The 18,858-nt window shown below is 38.3% G+C and overlaps 1 protein-coding gene across 1 annotated transcript in view; it reads right to left on the bottom strand.

Moving 5' to 3' along the window:
- TTC29 (tetratricopeptide repeat domain 29) overlaps positions 1-18,858 on the bottom strand; it is a gene marked incomplete at both ends in the record, with an annotated part of 123,919 nt that overhangs the window by 34,537 nt on the left and 70,524 nt on the right. Inside the window, 2 exon segments of the mRNA XM_084267037.1 lie at positions 10,937-11,168; positions 15,962-16,085. Of these exon segments, the coding sequence (XP_084123163.1) occupies positions 10,937-11,168; positions 15,962-16,085 (356 nt within the window).

Raw genomic sequence — 18,858 nt, 5'->3', positions numbered from 1 at the left:
AATTATGTAGGAGATTCTGAATAACAAAGCTTCCAGCACTTAAGAGAGACCAAGAATAAGCAGCAACCCTTCCCTCTGCATCAATCTACTTCTGGTGAAGTCCTTGTTCTTCCTGGCCTTTAGGGCACCAAACTTAGGTACCAACCTACTGTGCACTCACCTGAGAGCTATGGACTAGTCTTTCTGGACAATACAAGTAGAAAATAAATATTAAGGAAACAGGATCCTTGCATCTTCTTCCATCAGTCTCAAGAAGGAACTACCTTCCATCATACCTAATTAATACTTAGCCTAAGTAATCCTTATAACCATCTTTTTCAGAAATCACTGTAAAATTTTCTATAAACCCCAGCGCGTGTCAGGTCCTTCCTCCAAGGTTACTGCAAAGATGGAAGGAATGAATTTGAAGTCCTCATTGGATAAAACAGATTCAGAGTTTGAATTACAGACAGCTTTAGACATAAAGGAGAAGCTTTCTATTTTTTTCCTCCTGCTGAATCATTTTACCCTTCAGATGATACTGTCTATGAATGCTCTGAAAACTCCATTGCCTAATATTTTTCCAGACCAGGGAGGATAAGTTTGTCTTAGAAATAACATAAATACAGTTGCTTCTACATTGGGGCTGGAGAAGATGTCCTCTTACAGTCCCTTGCATTACTATTTTTCTATGATTCTGTGTTTATTGTTCTGGCTCATTAAACTCCACAGCTCTGGAAGAGACTAGAGACAATGCTGCCAAGGTGATTTGGGTATCTTCAAATTAACCCCACAGGCTTTGGCAGTGAGAAACAGAAAGACTGCCAACTGCTCTTTGCATTTTCCCTAGCCTGCCTCTGATCCTTCTGACTGGCATCTGGTCAAAGTAAGACTGAACTTGTACACCTCTGTGTTTGAATGAATCAAAGTCCTATGGTTTACAGAAACAAACGTTACAACCAGATTATTTTAAAAAGCAGATTGTACCCACGTGGAAGCTGTGATTGTTCTATCCAAGTACCTCTAATAGGTAAATAAAACCTCTGTCCCACTGCCTTATCAAACCACCACACACATTCAATTCCTATGCTTTGGGTACTTGCACCTTCACAAGTCATGAAGGTTCCAGCTTCCTCCATCAGAAGACAATTCCTTCCTCTTCACAGACTATTCTGAGAACAAATCTTTTCCTAAGGCTGACAATAACATGTATCAAAAGATACAGGGAGCATGCACAAAGCATGGGACTGAATGGTGCTTTGCAATATCAGGAAGCAAATTAATTGAGTGAAAATTAATGACGATGCCACTAGCAAGATTAAAATATTACACAACTGAAAAGCAACAGTTGCAATATGAGGAATCTAAGGTGCTGAATTGATACTCCATTAGTTTTGGAACTGAAAGAGATGGAGACATGTCATATGTTGCATTGGAACCTCCTTCCAGTTCTTCCAAAAGATTCACACTGATGCTTCATCAGCCTAACCCAGAAGGGAGAGTAACAGTGTCCTACTCTTTTCATTTTTGTGGTGACAAAACTGGCACAAAGAAGGAATTATACCACAGTCTGCACAGTATTACTTTATGCTGCAGATTGTGCATAGTATTACCAACTCCAGATGGCTCAGGGAACAAGGGATTTAATTTGAGAGGAAAAAAAAAAGTGTTGCAAGAATTTAGATGTAGAACTCAAATGTAAGATCCTAATGATCAAAAGGTAAGACCTGCTGCACAATGTACTATTGTGGACCGTAATGTACACATTAAGGTAACTCCTAAAAAAAAAAAAATCATAGTAGGACTTAACATGAAATAAAAAAATAGCTTGAGTATGTGTAGCCTACAAAACTTAAAAGGAAAAAAAACCCAAAAATAAAAGAGCAAGCAGCTGTTAATGCTTTTAAAAGCTTAGGGCAACCCTGAAACCTTCTAGAAAACAGGAAAGCTTGTGAGATATATTGGTAGAGAGATGTATTTTTGCATGTACATAATGACATCCATATATATATATATATATATAGGTATAACAGAGCATAAGATTTCAAATGCCGTGTTAAATCTAAACACCTGGGTGCAAAAAACCTAGATCTCACTCAGATGAGAAAAATACTCTGAAAATAAACACTTATTGTGTCTTCACTCAGAGGTTTCACTGGATTCATTGCTGACTTCGTCCATTTGCCAATTGTTGACAGCTGTCAATACAGGGATTTGATTTCTTTATCCAAGCATCACAAACACTGCATTAGTATCTTCAGAGAAAGATCTTGACTGTGAGCTGCAGTTTCACTGCCCCAACTCAATTACTGCATTCTTGAACTGCAATGTATTCATTTGTGGGCAGTGGGGCAGCCAGTGGGAGGGTATTGATTGGAGTATAATGTCATGTGTAGCAGCTAGAGTAAGATGAAAAGTGTTTTCTGCTTAATGGGTTGGTATTAAGTAGGTGGGAATGGCTTCTAATTAGCCAACAATTGCTGTGTTTCTCAGTTTCCCTCCTTTCCCTCCTCCCGTCGGTCACCAGCTGCCAATCTCTCTCTCCTTTTCCCTTTTTGTGTGGAGTTCATTGCTCACTGCAGTGAAAGCCTTTGTTTAAAAAAGAGGGCTCCCAGGGTCTCATCTGCCAGGGTACAGCTTGCTGCCTGCGATGAGTAGCAACTGTCAGTTTATTTTATCTCAACCTTTTCATCATTCTGCTGAAACTGGTCGAGTGAAACCACCTGAGAGACCTGAGGATTCAGTACCTACAAGTCATTAGCCAGGACTGCTCAGTCTCTCCCCACACAGCAAGTCAACTGAACACTGCTTAAAATATAGTCCGCTTTAACCCCGTATTTTCCTATGGATGCATCAGAATACTTCCTGCATCTTCCTGATTTCAGTTCCTTCCTCATCCCTTGAATGTACAACTGTGACTAGCAACATATTTCCCAGTGCTTCTCAATTCAAACGATTAAGCAGCACTCTTTAGAAATACAAAATATAATATGCTAACACCTTTCTATTAGAATGCTTTTGATCAGAACCTTCCTCTTACCTCAGTTATGTTCCCCAGCAAGAATATCCTACCTAGCAGCTCCCCCAATTATTTGAACCTGCTTACCTAGAAGTTATCGATAATGCATCTCAGATAAGAGGGGCAAATTCTGCTCATAGATTTCATGGGTGTAATAACAAAGCAGTATTTGGTCCACAATTTTTAACATATTTGCAACATTTTCCCTTCTTTGACATACAGTTTCTTTCCCTGTATGTACCCTACACATGCACACTCACCTTCCAAACAACTAATATGATTGCAGTACAACCATTAAAGACTTACCCAAGTATGAGAGAGAAATACTTTATTGTTAACTGAAAAAAACCCCACAAATCTTATCTAAATCAAATTTCAAAATCATTAGCCTGAAAAAATCTTTTTTTCTGGTAACCACAGTTAACTTGTTGCAGTCATTGCTAGCAATTTTAATACTCCAAATCAAGTCTTGCTTTCCCCTATGCAAGCAGTGAGCCATTTCAAGATATACAAGAGATGATGAGAAACCTACTTACTCTAGAAACATATCAGTTGATTTCCTAATGCTTAAAGTCACCAGTGTTTCACCTTAGTTCTCTTCCCTCTTTAGCGTAAGCGTGCGTACTTGCATGAACATCAACAGATTAAAACATAATTGGCTTTGCTATTATGCTCACAGCTGAGCTAAAGGTACCAGTAAGGATAAGCTGACTCTCAGAGAATTATACATCTCAAGATGCTGTTCAGCAGCTGGAAAGGTTCTGGAGTCAAAGAACTGGGCTCAGCACCCTAAAATGACATTTTCCACCAGGAGAACAAAAGTGTTAGGTAAACAGAGGGCAAATGCTACAGCCAAGGCAAGAAGTCAATGGATAGCCCGGAACTACCAGTACAATGCAACATGCATCCTTCTCCCCTCCTGATTCTACCAACTATAACACTCTGGTTTTCCTTGTCACCAGCTACTGGGGCATGATCCGGGGTTCCTGTTCCTCAAGTTCCTTGGGTGCAAAACATGAGCTGAGCAAGACTACTATATGGCATACTCAATCTTCATTTTTCAGGTTCAATTTTATATCAGCAGCGAGTTGAATGCACAGTACTTTCACTTAGATGCCCAGCTGAGATGTGCAGACATGAGATGCATAGCTCAGTGTCTATCTTCACGTGACATGTAAATATCAGGCAGTATGAAATACACCTTGACAAAGAAGATTCTGTGTGAGTATTGGCTTTCACAGGCACTATCAGTAGCATATGACTAAACATAAGGTTGAGATATGAGAAGTGCTGGGCACTTGCAGCTCCAGTTTCAAAATGTGCTGCAGCCCCCACAGGAGCTGACCCCAGCTACACTGCGTTTGACTAACATCCATAGCAGCTGCATCTCAAAAATTAAAATATCTCAGAATTTTTAGGAAAATTAATTGCATTAAAACACTATCGCAACCACAGAAAAAATAGGAAAAAACCCCTTTGTTTCATAACAATTTCAAATTGGCTTCCCTGATCAATGACTTTGTTCAATACTATCTATAATACTGGCATTAATAAGTAGCTTCAAGTTCAAAAATTTGTAGTTGTAGGACACACCATGGGAAGTACTGTATAATTATGTGTCTCTCTGGCAAAACTTGTACCAGCCCTTAAATGGGAATATTCTGTGTTACAGATAATACGGATTGTTAACTGAGTGAGCAGAAACAAGTGGATGAGCCTGGGGGCATGGCCATCTACTTAAACATGCATTTGGATCTTCAAGCTAATTAATCACCCAGTTGTATACTTAAACTTAGTCAATCCTTTCACACAGGTGATTAAGATCTCTTAAAAGGCTGTCTTGATACTCCACAAATTTCTATTAAGCAATTTACCAAGGTATTAGATACGAAGCTTGATTCTTTCCAGTGTATTCTCTGATCACAATGTAATAAAAACAGAGAGCATGAAGAACAGCCCCCAAACTGTGCATATGAAAAACCTGAAGTGCCACTCAAAAAACCCAACCCCAACCCTATTGATTCTACTACAAGCACAAAAGATATACCTAATAAGGTATAGATTGGATGCTAGCTACTGGGTATAGAGGTAACTGATTTAGAGTCTAAATACTGAAACACACATAACATTGAGGTTTGAAATGAAGGTGTGAGGCCAAAGGAAAGAGAGAATAATCTGCTATACAAAAGTGAAGAACAGGAGAGAAAACAAAGGAAAAGTAGGGCACAGAAGAGATCGAAAGGAGGAGAAACAAAAATAACTGTTTCAGAAAGCAATGGGAAAAAAAATGGCAAAATATCCTGATGATTACAGAGAAGAGTAGAACACCAGGTGGATTTTTGAAACCACTTTTTTTTTCCCCCACCCAAATTCATTAACTGTGGAAGTATGACACTTCACTTTTTAAAACAGATTGGCTCATTCTAAATGTAAATAATTTAAATCTTTACTACCTTCAGATCACAAACATCTAAATAAAATCAGAAATCTGTTACTTCAATGTAAAAGAAACATAAAAGAATGTCTAAGCATGGGAAGGCATCTCAGAAAAAAACCCCTCAAAACTGCAGGACAGAAAGCTGGCATGAGAGACCAAGGAGTACTAACTGTGACTCCTGTGATGACCTAAGGGTTCTGTTACAGAAAATATGCACCAAATACAGTTTCTTTGTCTTGGCTTTGATTTGTGTGTCCACAGATTGTTGGGGAGCTTTTGGTAAGGGAGGGTTTGCAGCTGAGAACTGTTTTCATGTTGGCCTGAGGTCAATCTCTCTCAGTTGGCATGTTTGCAGGCACCACCAACAAAAGGTTCTTTATGAAAAAACATAAAAGTCTGCTCTTTGGTTCTTTCTGAGGATCAATTCTCCCTTTTGAGAACAAGAGCACAAAACCACCAGAGACATCTCTGCTCCTGCATGCAGCAAAGTCGCCTATGATGGGCACATGTGGAGAAGCCCCAGGGCCACTTCAAAGTAACACCAACCAGTTACTCCTCCTTTGGCCCTGCAGCCATCAGGGGACTGCCAGAGCACAGCAGCTGCCAGCTCTTCTGCTCTATGACTCTTTTCTAATGTGTGTCTTATGCTCTGGACTTCTAGGTGCCTCAAAATCAAGGAATTCTCCAGAAGTGATAATATGGTTGGATAAGAGCTTCTATTTCTCTTGAACCATTCAAGTGTCCTACAGCATCAGAGCAGGACTCAGCTTTTTAACTGGTGAGGAGCTCCACATGAAGTTACACTAGTTCAGTGCATAAAGCTACACTAAAGGGTCTGACAATATGCTGCAGTTTCAACACTGCTTCCAACATTCTTTTTCCACAAGAAAGAACAATTCACCTTATTAAGGGAATTTTCTGCTGATCTAGAAAGCTTGTCTGAGAAAACACAGCTGGATGCCAACAATGTTTAGCACAGGATATTTCTAAAGCAAGTGTATGGCAAGATTTAGATGTTCCATAGAAAGTGTCAGATGGAAGAAAAATCTAGATGAGATCCAAATTCTCTGGTTAAGATGCTTTTATGTAACTGTAGATGACAAGAACACTCACAATCACATTAGGCAGGATGACAGTGAACTTTTTGAAGTTTATAACCTTACTTTAGACACACACGAACTGCCAACTCTTGGCAAAGACTATAAACATAAAAATATTACATGAAACCTCTCCTCAAATCTGGTACTGCCAATCCACAAACTCAGCCTAGATCAATTCTTGTCTAGCAATCCCCAATTATTGAAGACAGTAATTAAAAAGAAATAACAGGAAAACCCCCACAACCTGGGCAGTGCATTTGTAGAGAGCATCAGTATCAGCACTCTTGTCATGTTTTCTCAAACTTCAGCCATGAACAGAAACCAGCACAAACCACTGCACTCATGGCAAAACTGACACGGATGTTTAAAGGGTGTTCTTAGTTGAGAACACAGAGTCTGGTGTCTCTGGTCACACAATGGTCTGAGGGTCTGACCACAATATGCCAAAAAAACCTCCCTGTTGTCCTCAGTTCTTCTCTTCACACTCAGTTCTTTCTGTAGTCCAAGCAATAATCACTCTCACTTTCTAAGGATATCAGAATATATCATGAACCAGATTTAACTAAATACATGAGAACCAAGCCCCAATTAATAAATAAGATATATGAACCACACAGGCTGATTGTCTAAGAGATGCCTGTCCCATGTCATCAACATCTGTAGGTAAGCATGCTGTTTTTCAACATTTACTTGAGATATTTTTGCATTAATATCAAAGGTATGGCAGTACAAATAATGATTGAGTTGTTTTTATTTCAGAAAGACAGGAAGACAAAAAAGCAGTTTATAACATTATGAAGCAGACTTTTCTAGACACCATCAGCAAAATGGCCCACAAACGATATGGTTGTGGTAAGTTACAGAAGGGAAATGTTAGGATAATTTTAGTGTAATCTTTGATCTTATGTTTCACTTCTGGCTTCACCATCCTTCAGGGATAATCCTTTTATTAATGAATGACAGCCACACACCAGCTCAATCTAGAACCCACCCAAGATCTCTCTTCTTCAACACCATCAACAATTCTGTACTAGCCACATTTTTACAGGAAAAGGAATGCTGGAAATAGTCTTGACCATGCTGAAATTGATGGCACAAGATAATTCTGTTGATCATAAGACTTCACAATTGAGGATACAGGTAGGACAATCATTTATGCTGCATTTGTAACATAAAAAAATCCCAAACAAACCAAGAAAACAAACTGAGAAAACCTACAGTAGAATGTGTCAATTTTGCAAAGAAATCTAAATTGTGGTCAAAAGAACATAACATTTCTCAAGAAAACAACTGAAGACTCTTTAGTATGAGGAAAACAATACATTTTAAGTCTGCTCTTTAAGTGTTCAGGTGATTTCAGGCACCCAAGGTTTCTTGCTGAGGTGCAACTTTGCCAGATCCAATGACTCGGACTGAGAGCTTCCAGACTCACAGAAAACACAATTCCTGGTCAGCATTTCATGTAATCAATACCAAAGTCTGATCCAAAATTTTCCTGCCTTCAGTACCTTTAATTATTATTCTTTATTGCAGAAGATTGCAAGACTGAAGATTATTTATTGAAAGACCTGTGAAATATTTTCTCAGCAGACAATGCTAGCCATGTTATGGGTGCCTTCTTAGGCTTTAAGATAGAGTGAGAAGCTTTTTTGACTACTGATAATTATTTACTCATATATATATATATACACACACTTGATTAAGCATCAAAAAATCAATAAAAACATATTTGTTCTTGCAGTGACATCTCATACTGACATAAGCAACTCTCTTGTAAATTAAGTCAGGTGAGTCAAATGCAGCAGATAGAAACATGTCCTCCTTTGCATTTATTAACACTGCATTCTGACAATCCCATCCCTTTTGTCCATGACAACTTTGGTCAAAACATCCATTTTATTAATAAATGTTGAGGTAAATTGAGTAATTACTGGTTCTTCCTGCCCGGTTATTGAAATGATTGATTCAGAAAATAAGCTGTGGTTGAAAGACATATGCATATGGTTGAACTGGAATTTAAATCTCATTGTGCTTCCACTAGTATAAGTATTTTTTTGGCCTAAGAATACAGAAACTACTTTTTTTTTTTTCCTTCACAGAAAAATTATTCAATCAGAACAGTTAGAAATCAAAACTGATTACCTTCCTTCTTCCTTTCATTAAATTCCCCTGCGGATTAAGAACTACCATTGTATCTCGTCTTTAGCTGTTTCATCCTCAAAAAGGCTGAGAAAAATCTAGTAGATTATCGATGTTGAACTGCTTGAAAGGGCCAGAAATACTGTTCTATTATCACAGCAGGAATTTCCAAGTGATGAGTTCATCATAGGATGCAGAGGCATTCTGCTGGAAGGTAGGATAAAGGCTGTACCTGAAACTCAAAGCCAGTGAATCCTACTACTGAATTGGTGCCAGGTCATGTTTTGCCAGACAAAGATATTAAAAATGTAATGCCAGTACTAACGAGAGATTTGGCACACAAAAGATGAAGAATGTTACAGATTGTGCTGACAGTGTGACACTATGTTTTCCTGGATGTAATCTGGGTATCATGAGAGTAGGCTTGGAGCACTAATGAGAATGATATTGAACTGGAAGAGCTGCTAAATATGCAGTAGCCACAGGGTTCCTGGAGTTAACTGGAGCTAAAATGGAAAGTGTAATACTGGAAGTAACAGAAGGTAAACTAGGCAGAAATACAGAAGGAAGAGAATCTCAGCAGGCAAAACTTGTTTCTGGTACCATGCTTGACAGGACATAAAGGGCTTTTTGAATCAGACTCTGTTTTATCCCTGACATCCTGTTAGAGGAGCATGAAGCTCGAGCTTAAAGGGACACATATTTCAGGATATAAATGAGTTTCACAAGTGGCTGGAAAAGCAGTGTATAAAAGTTGAACAGAAAACCTCTTCAGGTGTGAGAAGTAAAATACATGTTGAAGACACAGAGATCATCGTATCTCTTTGGGGCTCCTGTTTCTGTTGTTACCATTCTTGATTTTTGTTAGCTTCCTATCTACATCAGCTACTGCTAATGATCTTGAAATGCAATGAACCTAAAATTGCTTGACATTGGATTCTTCTTTGACTGTCTCCACTGGAATTCTTGGCACCTTCAGTACAGGTCTAGCAACTTCCTATGCCTCGCAGGAGACATGCACCCAATTAACTCTACCAGTCAACAAAATCTCTTTGCTAGTGTATTGGATATTCACTTACTGAGGCAAAATCCATAAATATATATGCAGTCATTGGAAAAGAAATGTGTTATCATTGAGAAAGAACTGCCCTGTTACCATCACTGGAACTCTAAGAAGAGCACTAATTTGTTATCTCTTCAGCATGTCAAGGAATGTTCTTGGTCCACAATTCTCAGTTGCTTCCAATGCTGCCTCTGGTATCCTGGTATCCACTAACACCTTCAACTACCAGGCTATTAACCACTTATTTTAGAAATAAAATTCACAGTTGATGTTATACTTAATTATCTGAATTCTATGAAAGTAAAAGATATACAAGAAGCCCACAGACAAATAGCTCTTTGAGAGTATGATAACAGAAGGAATTTGATGACACTAATTCAGGAGCTCCATATTCTGACTTTGACCCAGCTGTTATTTATTTCCACTGTACTCCAGGTTCACACTCTCTACAGGAATGCAGAGGAAAGTTTTAAGCTAGAGTAGACTTATCCCTCTTCCCTCCCCAGTACAATACAGTGTAATACTATCAAAACTTGGGGATTATGCATAATTCAGTTTGTCTTGTATTAACATATGCTACAGAAGAACAAAAATAAAGAAGACATAACCCATGAAGAAAGAGGTCTACTCCACACAAAGTTTTCCTCTACTCTCTGAGACAAGGAAACACAGTGAAGAAATAAGAGAGTTCCTTTTTGCTTTTTTTGCCCGTTTTTTTTAAATTCCCCTCCAATGTCAAGCATAAGGATGCCAAAAATAAACCAGCATGTTCTTCTGAATTCAGAACTATGTCCACTATGTCAAGCAGAAATGACTTCTTACCTTTAGTAACAGGGAGCTTATTTTTGGATGCACTTAAAAAACTGACCACAAATGAAGATTTTTTTTTTTTCTTTAAAGATTAAAATAACCATATTTGACTAAACAAATACATCACTGTTTGCCCATAGCTGTGATGTTTGGGAAAACTGGACTGAAAAAAGTAAGTTACTGTTCACAGCAACTATGAGTATCTGTTTTGCTCTGCCATTTAAACCTACTTAACTCAGCCTTTAAAATAAGCACACAAAGGAGTAAATCCAACCTCCACTCAGTACAAGTATTAAACCCAGGAAATAATTTAATAAAACTCTACAAGAAAAATGACTTAACCATTGAGGACAATACAGCACTAATGTGTTTCATAACCAATGTCTTACCGACTGTAAGAGGGTCAGCGCACATGTCACTTCCATTCTCCTTCCATGCCAGCAGGTACTTGAGGCTGATGGGATCTTCTGCTTCTATATGGCTGTTAAATGCCACCATCAGTTTATGAGCCTTTGCAATGCCACAATAAGTCTTTGTTTCATCCACTAAGGCCAAATTATTTGAAGCTCTTGCTGCCTCAGAAGCCTGACTGAAATATTCAAAAGCTTTGTTGTAGTTCCCCTAGTAAAGAAGAGGGGGAAAAAAAGGAAAAGACTTGTAAAACCTACTTATAGTCACCTGTGTTTTACCTTGATATCAGAACCAGGTACTCTGGCACCTCGGAGAGGTTGCAGCTGAGAGGCCAGCCCACAGGATGACTCGGCATGGTATTAAGCAAATCACTTTCCCCTTGCTGTTTCCTAACCTCTCAAATCCAGGTGACACTTCTCATATCTTTCTCAAGAACTGAATTGGTTTTTTGGTTGTCAGTGTAGTATTTTGAACGTACAAATCTAAAGCATATCAGTGCTAAGTATTAATAGGGATTCCAGGCAGGCTGTTTCAACTTCATGAAAAGAAAGTGGTAATTCTAACATCTCTGTGGGAGGAAAAGTCCTAATTTACTCTTGTGATACTAACTTTTAGAAAAGAAATCTTAAAAATTGGAAAAAGGAATGATGAAACTATGGACCTAAAGCACAGAAAAGAAGATATATTAACCCTGACAGGTTTATGGGGGAAGAAGGAGTATATAAAAAAGCAGTGGTATTCCTGGTCACAAAGAGAAACAGCAGAAAAAATATAAGCCAACTATCCCAACTCTTGCTAAATTGAAAACTCAAATAATTTATCCATTTATCCTGCAGAATACAGAAATCCAACATTCACTAACCCAGTAAAAGTATAAATTACTTTTACTGTAATTTATATGTATATATATGTTTATATTTTTATATATATACTGGAGCATACATTACAGCAGATAATGCATGAAAAGGAATTCAGAAAAGTATAACAACAACATAGCTGTGAAGCTACGTTGAGTTACCATAAAAATGGAGTGAAAAGAAGAGTTGCAGGAGCAAGATTCTCATTTAAAAAGCAGCATGCAACCAGACCTAAACAGAGCACATATAAAAGATTTGAAGAAATCTAAAGACAAAGAGATTTAATTGATGGAAAATAAAATTACATCTCATTAAAAATAGGCAGTATAATCCGGGCTTCAAAGGTAGTACATTTCATTTTGGTATTATACATGCAGTTTGCAATAGCTTCATTCTCTAGTATCAGTATTGTCTAAGTTTTAATTATTATAGGAAAAGAATCCATTGAAAATTGTCAAAAAAGGTGAAAAAGGAAGGGTTTTTGCAAAGCTTTGAGGAATTTCAAAGGGGCCTAATAATACTACCTCAGTGGTTATGTGATAGCAAATGGAATGAATTCATTAGAAAATGAGAAGCAATTCATACTGTCTGATCTATTTGTAACTTTGAGCGGGTTCTAATGAACTCAGGCTCAGGAAGGTGGCCTTGAAGTAACATGGGGGGCTCTGTAGTGACTTCTCCTAAATGCAAACCAGCTCTAATATCTAGTGAGGCCAAATAAAATATTACAATGCAACAAGAATGCAGCGGAGAAGCTAGAGTAGGTGCCACCTATGTAACTAAAGTACATTAAAAAACTGGACAATGTACATATATGTGCCAAACAGCAAATATAAGGGAGGAACAGACAGAAAATTGCTACCAACTACAGTAGAAGAATAGGAATGAATTGAATATAACTGAAGAGCAAGAAATTAAGAAAACAATTAGATAGCTCTCTTGTCTTAATGGATTGTTTATGGTGACAATCTTGATCACAAGCCTACTAAGAAGAAAGTTGGACATCCTTATGAAAAAAAAGTAAAAAATCAACTCTGCAAGACAAAACTCAGCTTTTTCAGGAGCAAGTCATTGTGGAACTGTTTATCCTTTACCTTACACTGAAGGAATTTATTTCTGGCTCTTGGCAGAGCTAGACAAACCTCTGGTAGCAGTTTCTATATGGCTGTCATTAACACTAATTATAGCCTGCCTGTTCCCTGGAAGGTGCCTTCCAGTTCTCCCACTGGTGTGGAATTCTGCTGCTTTGGTGGCACAAACTTCCAACTGACCATATCAGAGTTGTCTTATCCTTTCACTCACAGTTTCATTTAGTAAGACTGAAATTCCCTTCTGCATAGAGACCAGGAGGAAGACTCTGATACTTGTTGCACCTGATACCACTTTTTGGGATCAAAATTTGTATGACTGCTAAAGTGTGTCTACAATTAAAAGAGGAGAAAAGAGTAATAGAAATTCAAGACATCTTCAGGCTTTGTTTAATACTGCAGGAGAGCAGAATTAGGCCTATGAGGATACGGTGATGAATAAAGAACAATAAGCAGTAGAATAATAGATAAAAAGCAGGAACATCTACCTACCATACTCATGAGAACTGTAATAGGTTAAGTGATGCAATTAGTGAGAGGAATGCAGCAAATCAGACTAAGAACCTTGAGAAAAATGAAATGAGAAATGAGAGAGTGTGTGATACTATCTCCATCACAGTTTGCATATTAATTAAGGAAACTGGGTGATATTAGATCTAATACTTATGCATAACACAAAACCAGGCATTTTAGGAAAGAAGAAACCTGGGTAAAACAATCCTGACTCGAAAGCAGCTACTGAGCATACAGCATTAAAGAGAGACAGTGGTGGTGATGCAATAGTGAGATGACAGAGCTGTACAGATAATGCAACAGCGTGGGCAGAGCAAAGTGAATTTGGTCAAAGTCACTTTGGGAAGAACAGTAAAAGTTATATCCCTGGTTCCCTAAACGTCCCCAAGGATAGATCTGGATATAAATAGAGATATCTTTAATTCAATGAGGAGGATAGTACTACTGCAAATTGTATCACCGGGGGAAGTAGAGTTGAATAAAAATACTCTAATAATGACTTAGAGAATACAGGCGATGACAGCTGACACCATGCAGGCAGTGATCCAAGAAAGGAAATGTTAATTTAGATTCAGTTTTGGTAAACATTGCTGACCTTGCAGAAAAAATGGTATAGAAAATAGGGAATTGTAAAACTTAAAGATTTTTTTTTAAATTTAAATTATATATTTTATCTAAGTTAATAAGTGTAAGCCACTACACTTCCCTTCTACACCACCACCCCAGTTCAAGGCAGCAAACTCTGAACTAAGAAACAGAATTTAGAGAGCAACCAAAAAGAGGTTAATTCTTCAAATATCACTTTTCATAGAATTACTAGCAATGGTGGCAGAAACAGTGAAATAGAAAAGTAGCCAAACAGAATTTAGTTAACTATTTCTCAGATTTGGAGGAGAATAATTAAGCAATGTCATTTCATCCTACTTTTTTCTAAGTTTCAGATCCATTTTAATGTGACTTCAGCAAGGTCTTAGAGACATTCAACCTTAGATTTCAATGGGAAGTTGAACATTTATGCTAAGAACATATGCAAACAGAAGGCGCTCAGGCTAATTTAGAGGTTACAGAGTAAGAAATTTTTCTATTGCTTCTGAAACAAAAATGGGCCACCCACTATGGAAGTGGGATTTCTCTGTAAGAGGAATCCAGGAAGAAAAAAAAGCATTTGAGGGTAGTGTTAAGTGAAAGGTGCAAGCAGTCTGTTCAATATATTACACATAGAAAAGAAATACTGACTAAAAAAACCCCAACAGGCAACAGGAGCTAGAAAGGTGATTTAGAAAGGTTATTTCTGTTTCTTTTGTTCACAGTGAAAGTGTTTCCCACTTACCACATTGTCCACTCTGCAGAGCAAGATCTTTTCATTACTTACCATATCTAACTAATTTCATGTAGCATTTCAGCTCTAAAATGGGTGTTAAAGGGCTCAACGTTAATCTTTCACTCCTCTGGTAATGTTTTTAACCTTTCAGATTTGAAAACCCAAGTGCTACTGCAGTGCAAGAGCTGCAGATTAGATGCAATAAGAGACAGAGCACGCACGGAGATCACTACCCAGCCAGGTGGCCAACAGAACTGCTCCCTTTTCAGGCTTCACCCCTGTGAAAAATTCAGAGACTGGCACATTGGTCAGAAAGAAGCACCTCAAAAGAGAAGAGAAGGCTCCAGGAAGATCATACAGCAGCATTCCAGTACCTGAAGGGGCCTACAAGGAAGCTGGGCAGGGACTTTTTAGAAGAGCATGGAATGATAGGATGAGGGGGAATGGCTTTAAATTGGAAGGGGGTAGATTTAGATTGGATATTAGGAGAAAAATCTTCACTACAAGGGTGGTGAGGCCCTGGAACGGGTTGCCAAAGGAGGTGGTGGATGGCCCCTCCCTGGAGATGTTCAAGGCCGGGTTGGATGGGGCTTTAGGCAACCTGGTCTACTGAGAGGTGTCCCTGCCCATGGCAGGGGGGGTTGGTACTTGATGATCTTTAAGGTCCCTTCCAACCCAAACCATTCTATGATTCTATGAAAAGACCTTAGAAACTATGATAAAGGAAGTTTCTTAGTTACCTCCAGGTTAATATTGTCCGACACTGCCTATCTCTTGATTTAAGCAGGCCAAACCAAAGCCATCAGACTGGATGGAGGCATGCAGAAAACTTCAGAGTATGCAATATAATAAATATTCATTTAAAAACGCCCATGAATTTCAGTATGTTGTACAATAACATTTTATGTGTGTTAACTGGTGACTTTATGGGCCTTTGTGGCCCCAGTGAAAACTGGGATGCAGATTTTTTCACAACACTGAAAGTTGCCATGGACTTTTTATTCACCCATTCTTGGACCAAATCTTCTAAGTTAAATTTGTTGTGAAATTTCCACCTTTCCCAAAAGCATGTTTTATTTAGTCACGTGGTATCTTCTCCTTCGGTAACTGTTGGAAGACAGACCACCTTGATCAAGTTCTTCTGGGTGACCTGATATGCAGAACCAGACTTTTACCATGAATTAGACTCAACTGTTTGACATTATTACTACAACCAGTACTTACCTTTTCATTGTAAAAATTCCCAAGTAATACACATGCATCCACCAGACTTTGGCTTAGATCAGTGTCCTCAGCAGTCTTCATAAACTCTTCCAAGTATTTCATAGTTTCATGTGCTTTTCCCTGACTGAAGCAAAGAACAGGGACAAAATTAAGTATTCACTCAGATGGCTTCTCCAAAGGCTGAAAATCTATCCCCTTGTTCTGAACTAGCTTTATTTTGTGATGACTCACCCATGACAGGACTTCTCTTCTACAGTGGGTGTCTGGGCACTACCTGTGCTGAGACCAACGAGACTGGTTTGCGCAGAACCGGACCCTTTGAGTGCAATAAACCAAAATCCTTCTTCAGAATATTGTGACATTTTAAAAGAAGAATGCAAATGCAGGTGATGAATTTACAGGGGGTTTGAAGTTTCCATTCTTTTAATATTTTTTCCTGCTGAGCAGCTGGTAACGTTTCTGACCAAACAGGGAAGGAGGTGAAGCTAGCTTTGCAGCGGGACTTCCCGCGCCCCCGTGGTTCAGAGCTGCCACCGCTGAGTTCTGGGGGTGGCAGCCCTTCCTGAGTGCAGTGCAGGGTGGATCAAAGGTTGCTGGAGTCACACAGGCAAACCTATCAACTGTGGATTGCAGGTGTCACCCCCAAATCCCAGTGAGATAAGAGCAACCCGAGGTCACAGCTGAATCTAAGCTGAAAATTGGTGAATGTACTTTGACAATAACATTTGCAGATTTCCCTTTTTTTCTTTTTAATAAAGCTGGTCATATTAACAATATAAGATCTCTGCAGTGTGATTGCAAGATGTAAGATAGACATCTGGGTTTGCTTGGGAGGAAGGCACTGCGCTCTTTTTCCCTTTAAGGCTGAAGTGTTACTGCAGCTGACCTCAATATTAGCCATGAACTTGAGTCACTAATGTAGGAGCGTAGCATGCTAAATGTCAAGCCACCGAGCAAGACAGAAAATCCACTCTTAATTAAGAAACTCAGAGGAAAAAGAAGTTCCTGTAAGTGATAAAAAATTGTGATTTATTTTCTCACCTTTTTAATACACCTTTGAGCTATATTCCTGCAGCAAACTAATGACTGGTGTTTATTTACATGGCTGGTTTTAGAATAAACTCTATTGGAGATACGGCTTTCAAAATCTGGAATTCCCTGTCTTATGATATCAGAGTAATTATCAGGGTAGCACCTGCCATGGAATGGGAAACACAGCTAAGCATGGCTCCAAATGTGCAATATTGCAGTGATTATCTGTATGTGACTGAGATGAGCTAGATTGCTACAAAAGGATGCCAAATCACTGCAAACTAACACGCTGGAAATGTTCGCCTATATGCTCCTGCAAAGCTTAGTTATCGATAAAAAGAGTTGGATTTACGAAAGTTTCCTAATTTAAGTATTTTAGTATGAGGATATTAAATATACTGCACTGTAAACATTTGCCAAATGTCAAAAGGCTTCTAAATTTTAGAATTAGAAACATATTTTTAAGCCTATTTTTTTTTTCCTCAGAAGAGAAAATCAAATGTTTCCCCACAGAAACGTAGCATATGATTTATATAAGTTACAGGACAAGGTTAAAGTGTTAGACAAATATTAATTCCAGTTTTTCTAGTTTTCTATATGCAGTGCACAGGTGCAACTTGAAGAGCATATTATATGGTATAATCATTAAATCCATTCAACCAGACCTTTGAGAGTTAAAAACATATATTCTGAGGAAAAGGACTCCTCGGTCCAAGGAATGAGAATGAAACAGTGCAGAATATTTGTGTATCAAGGTGATTCCAGTTTCCAATTGGGAAAACAGGACTGTTAACACCCACATCCCCTGACAACTGTCCAATTATGTATATCACACTTGGCCTACTGTTTGCAGTAGAAGTAATCAATAAAGGATGTGGTTGAGTGAACATAGATTTTGGTTGAACCAATGCATGAAAACTTAATCATTTACTCAGAGTGGAGAAATCAAATAGAGCAGAGATGAAACAGCCACTAAGGGGTTTGTTGATTGTGCCACCAAGTTTGTGGGCTAGGGGCTGAAAGTAATAAAGCAAATGGAATCAGTGACAGGAGAAAATGTAAAAAGGCTTTCTTAATTTCATGAATTAATAGAAATGTTTGGGGCCATTTTTTATATTTCACATAAAAACCTACGCTCCACGTACAGAAACTATGAAAATTGCTAGGGCATATAACCTCTCTCAAGCAAACAGAAATCAATTTGATTCATATCAGAAAGGCATTTCTCACTGTTAGAACTTCACTCCTACCAACCAGCAATCTGTTGGTACAGTTTAGCAGTTTTTCAAAGGAAGTACTTTTAAAAGCACTACAGCTTGGGATATTTAAGGTGTGCTGGAAGGATTACTGAAACACTTTATCCTGCACAAGACCTGATAACATGATAAACAGGCCTTTCCTACTCAAAGGGCTAATATTTTATAGTTCCTTCAAAAATCTACATGTTATTTTATACACCCATATACTTTCTATCTCCTTAGACATCACCTTCCTAAATGCATAAAATGTAATTTCCTAAAGATATAGTCATTCATGATCCCACAGAACAGTTATGATGACTTCAGCAGAAGAGATTACATATCTGCAGCAACTCATTTTCCGATTTCATGCTAAAATGCCCTATGAGATTTTTACCCCTATTAGACTTTTATGAAAATATGCACCTTTTATAGGATTGCTCATGTGATTGAATTGGATGTATAAATCATGTGTCCACAAGAAGTCATTACTATGGTGGACACTGGCAGAATAAGTCAAGAACACGATGCTATTATGTCAGGTTTTTGCCTGGAAAACGACGTGCCTAAATGTACATGACAGAGAATTTCAGTTTCCCATGCTCTGTGGAAACATCTGCAGCAAAG

Source organism: Gallinula chloropus (genome assembly GCF_964237585.1).
Source record: "Gallinula chloropus genome assembly, chromosome: 7".
NCBI classification, from domain to species: domain Eukaryota; kingdom Metazoa; phylum Chordata; class Aves; order Gruiformes; family Rallidae; genus Gallinula; species Gallinula chloropus.
The sequence above is the reverse complement of the archived record's forward strand: the minus strand, read 5'-3'. Positions and strand labels throughout refer to the sequence as shown.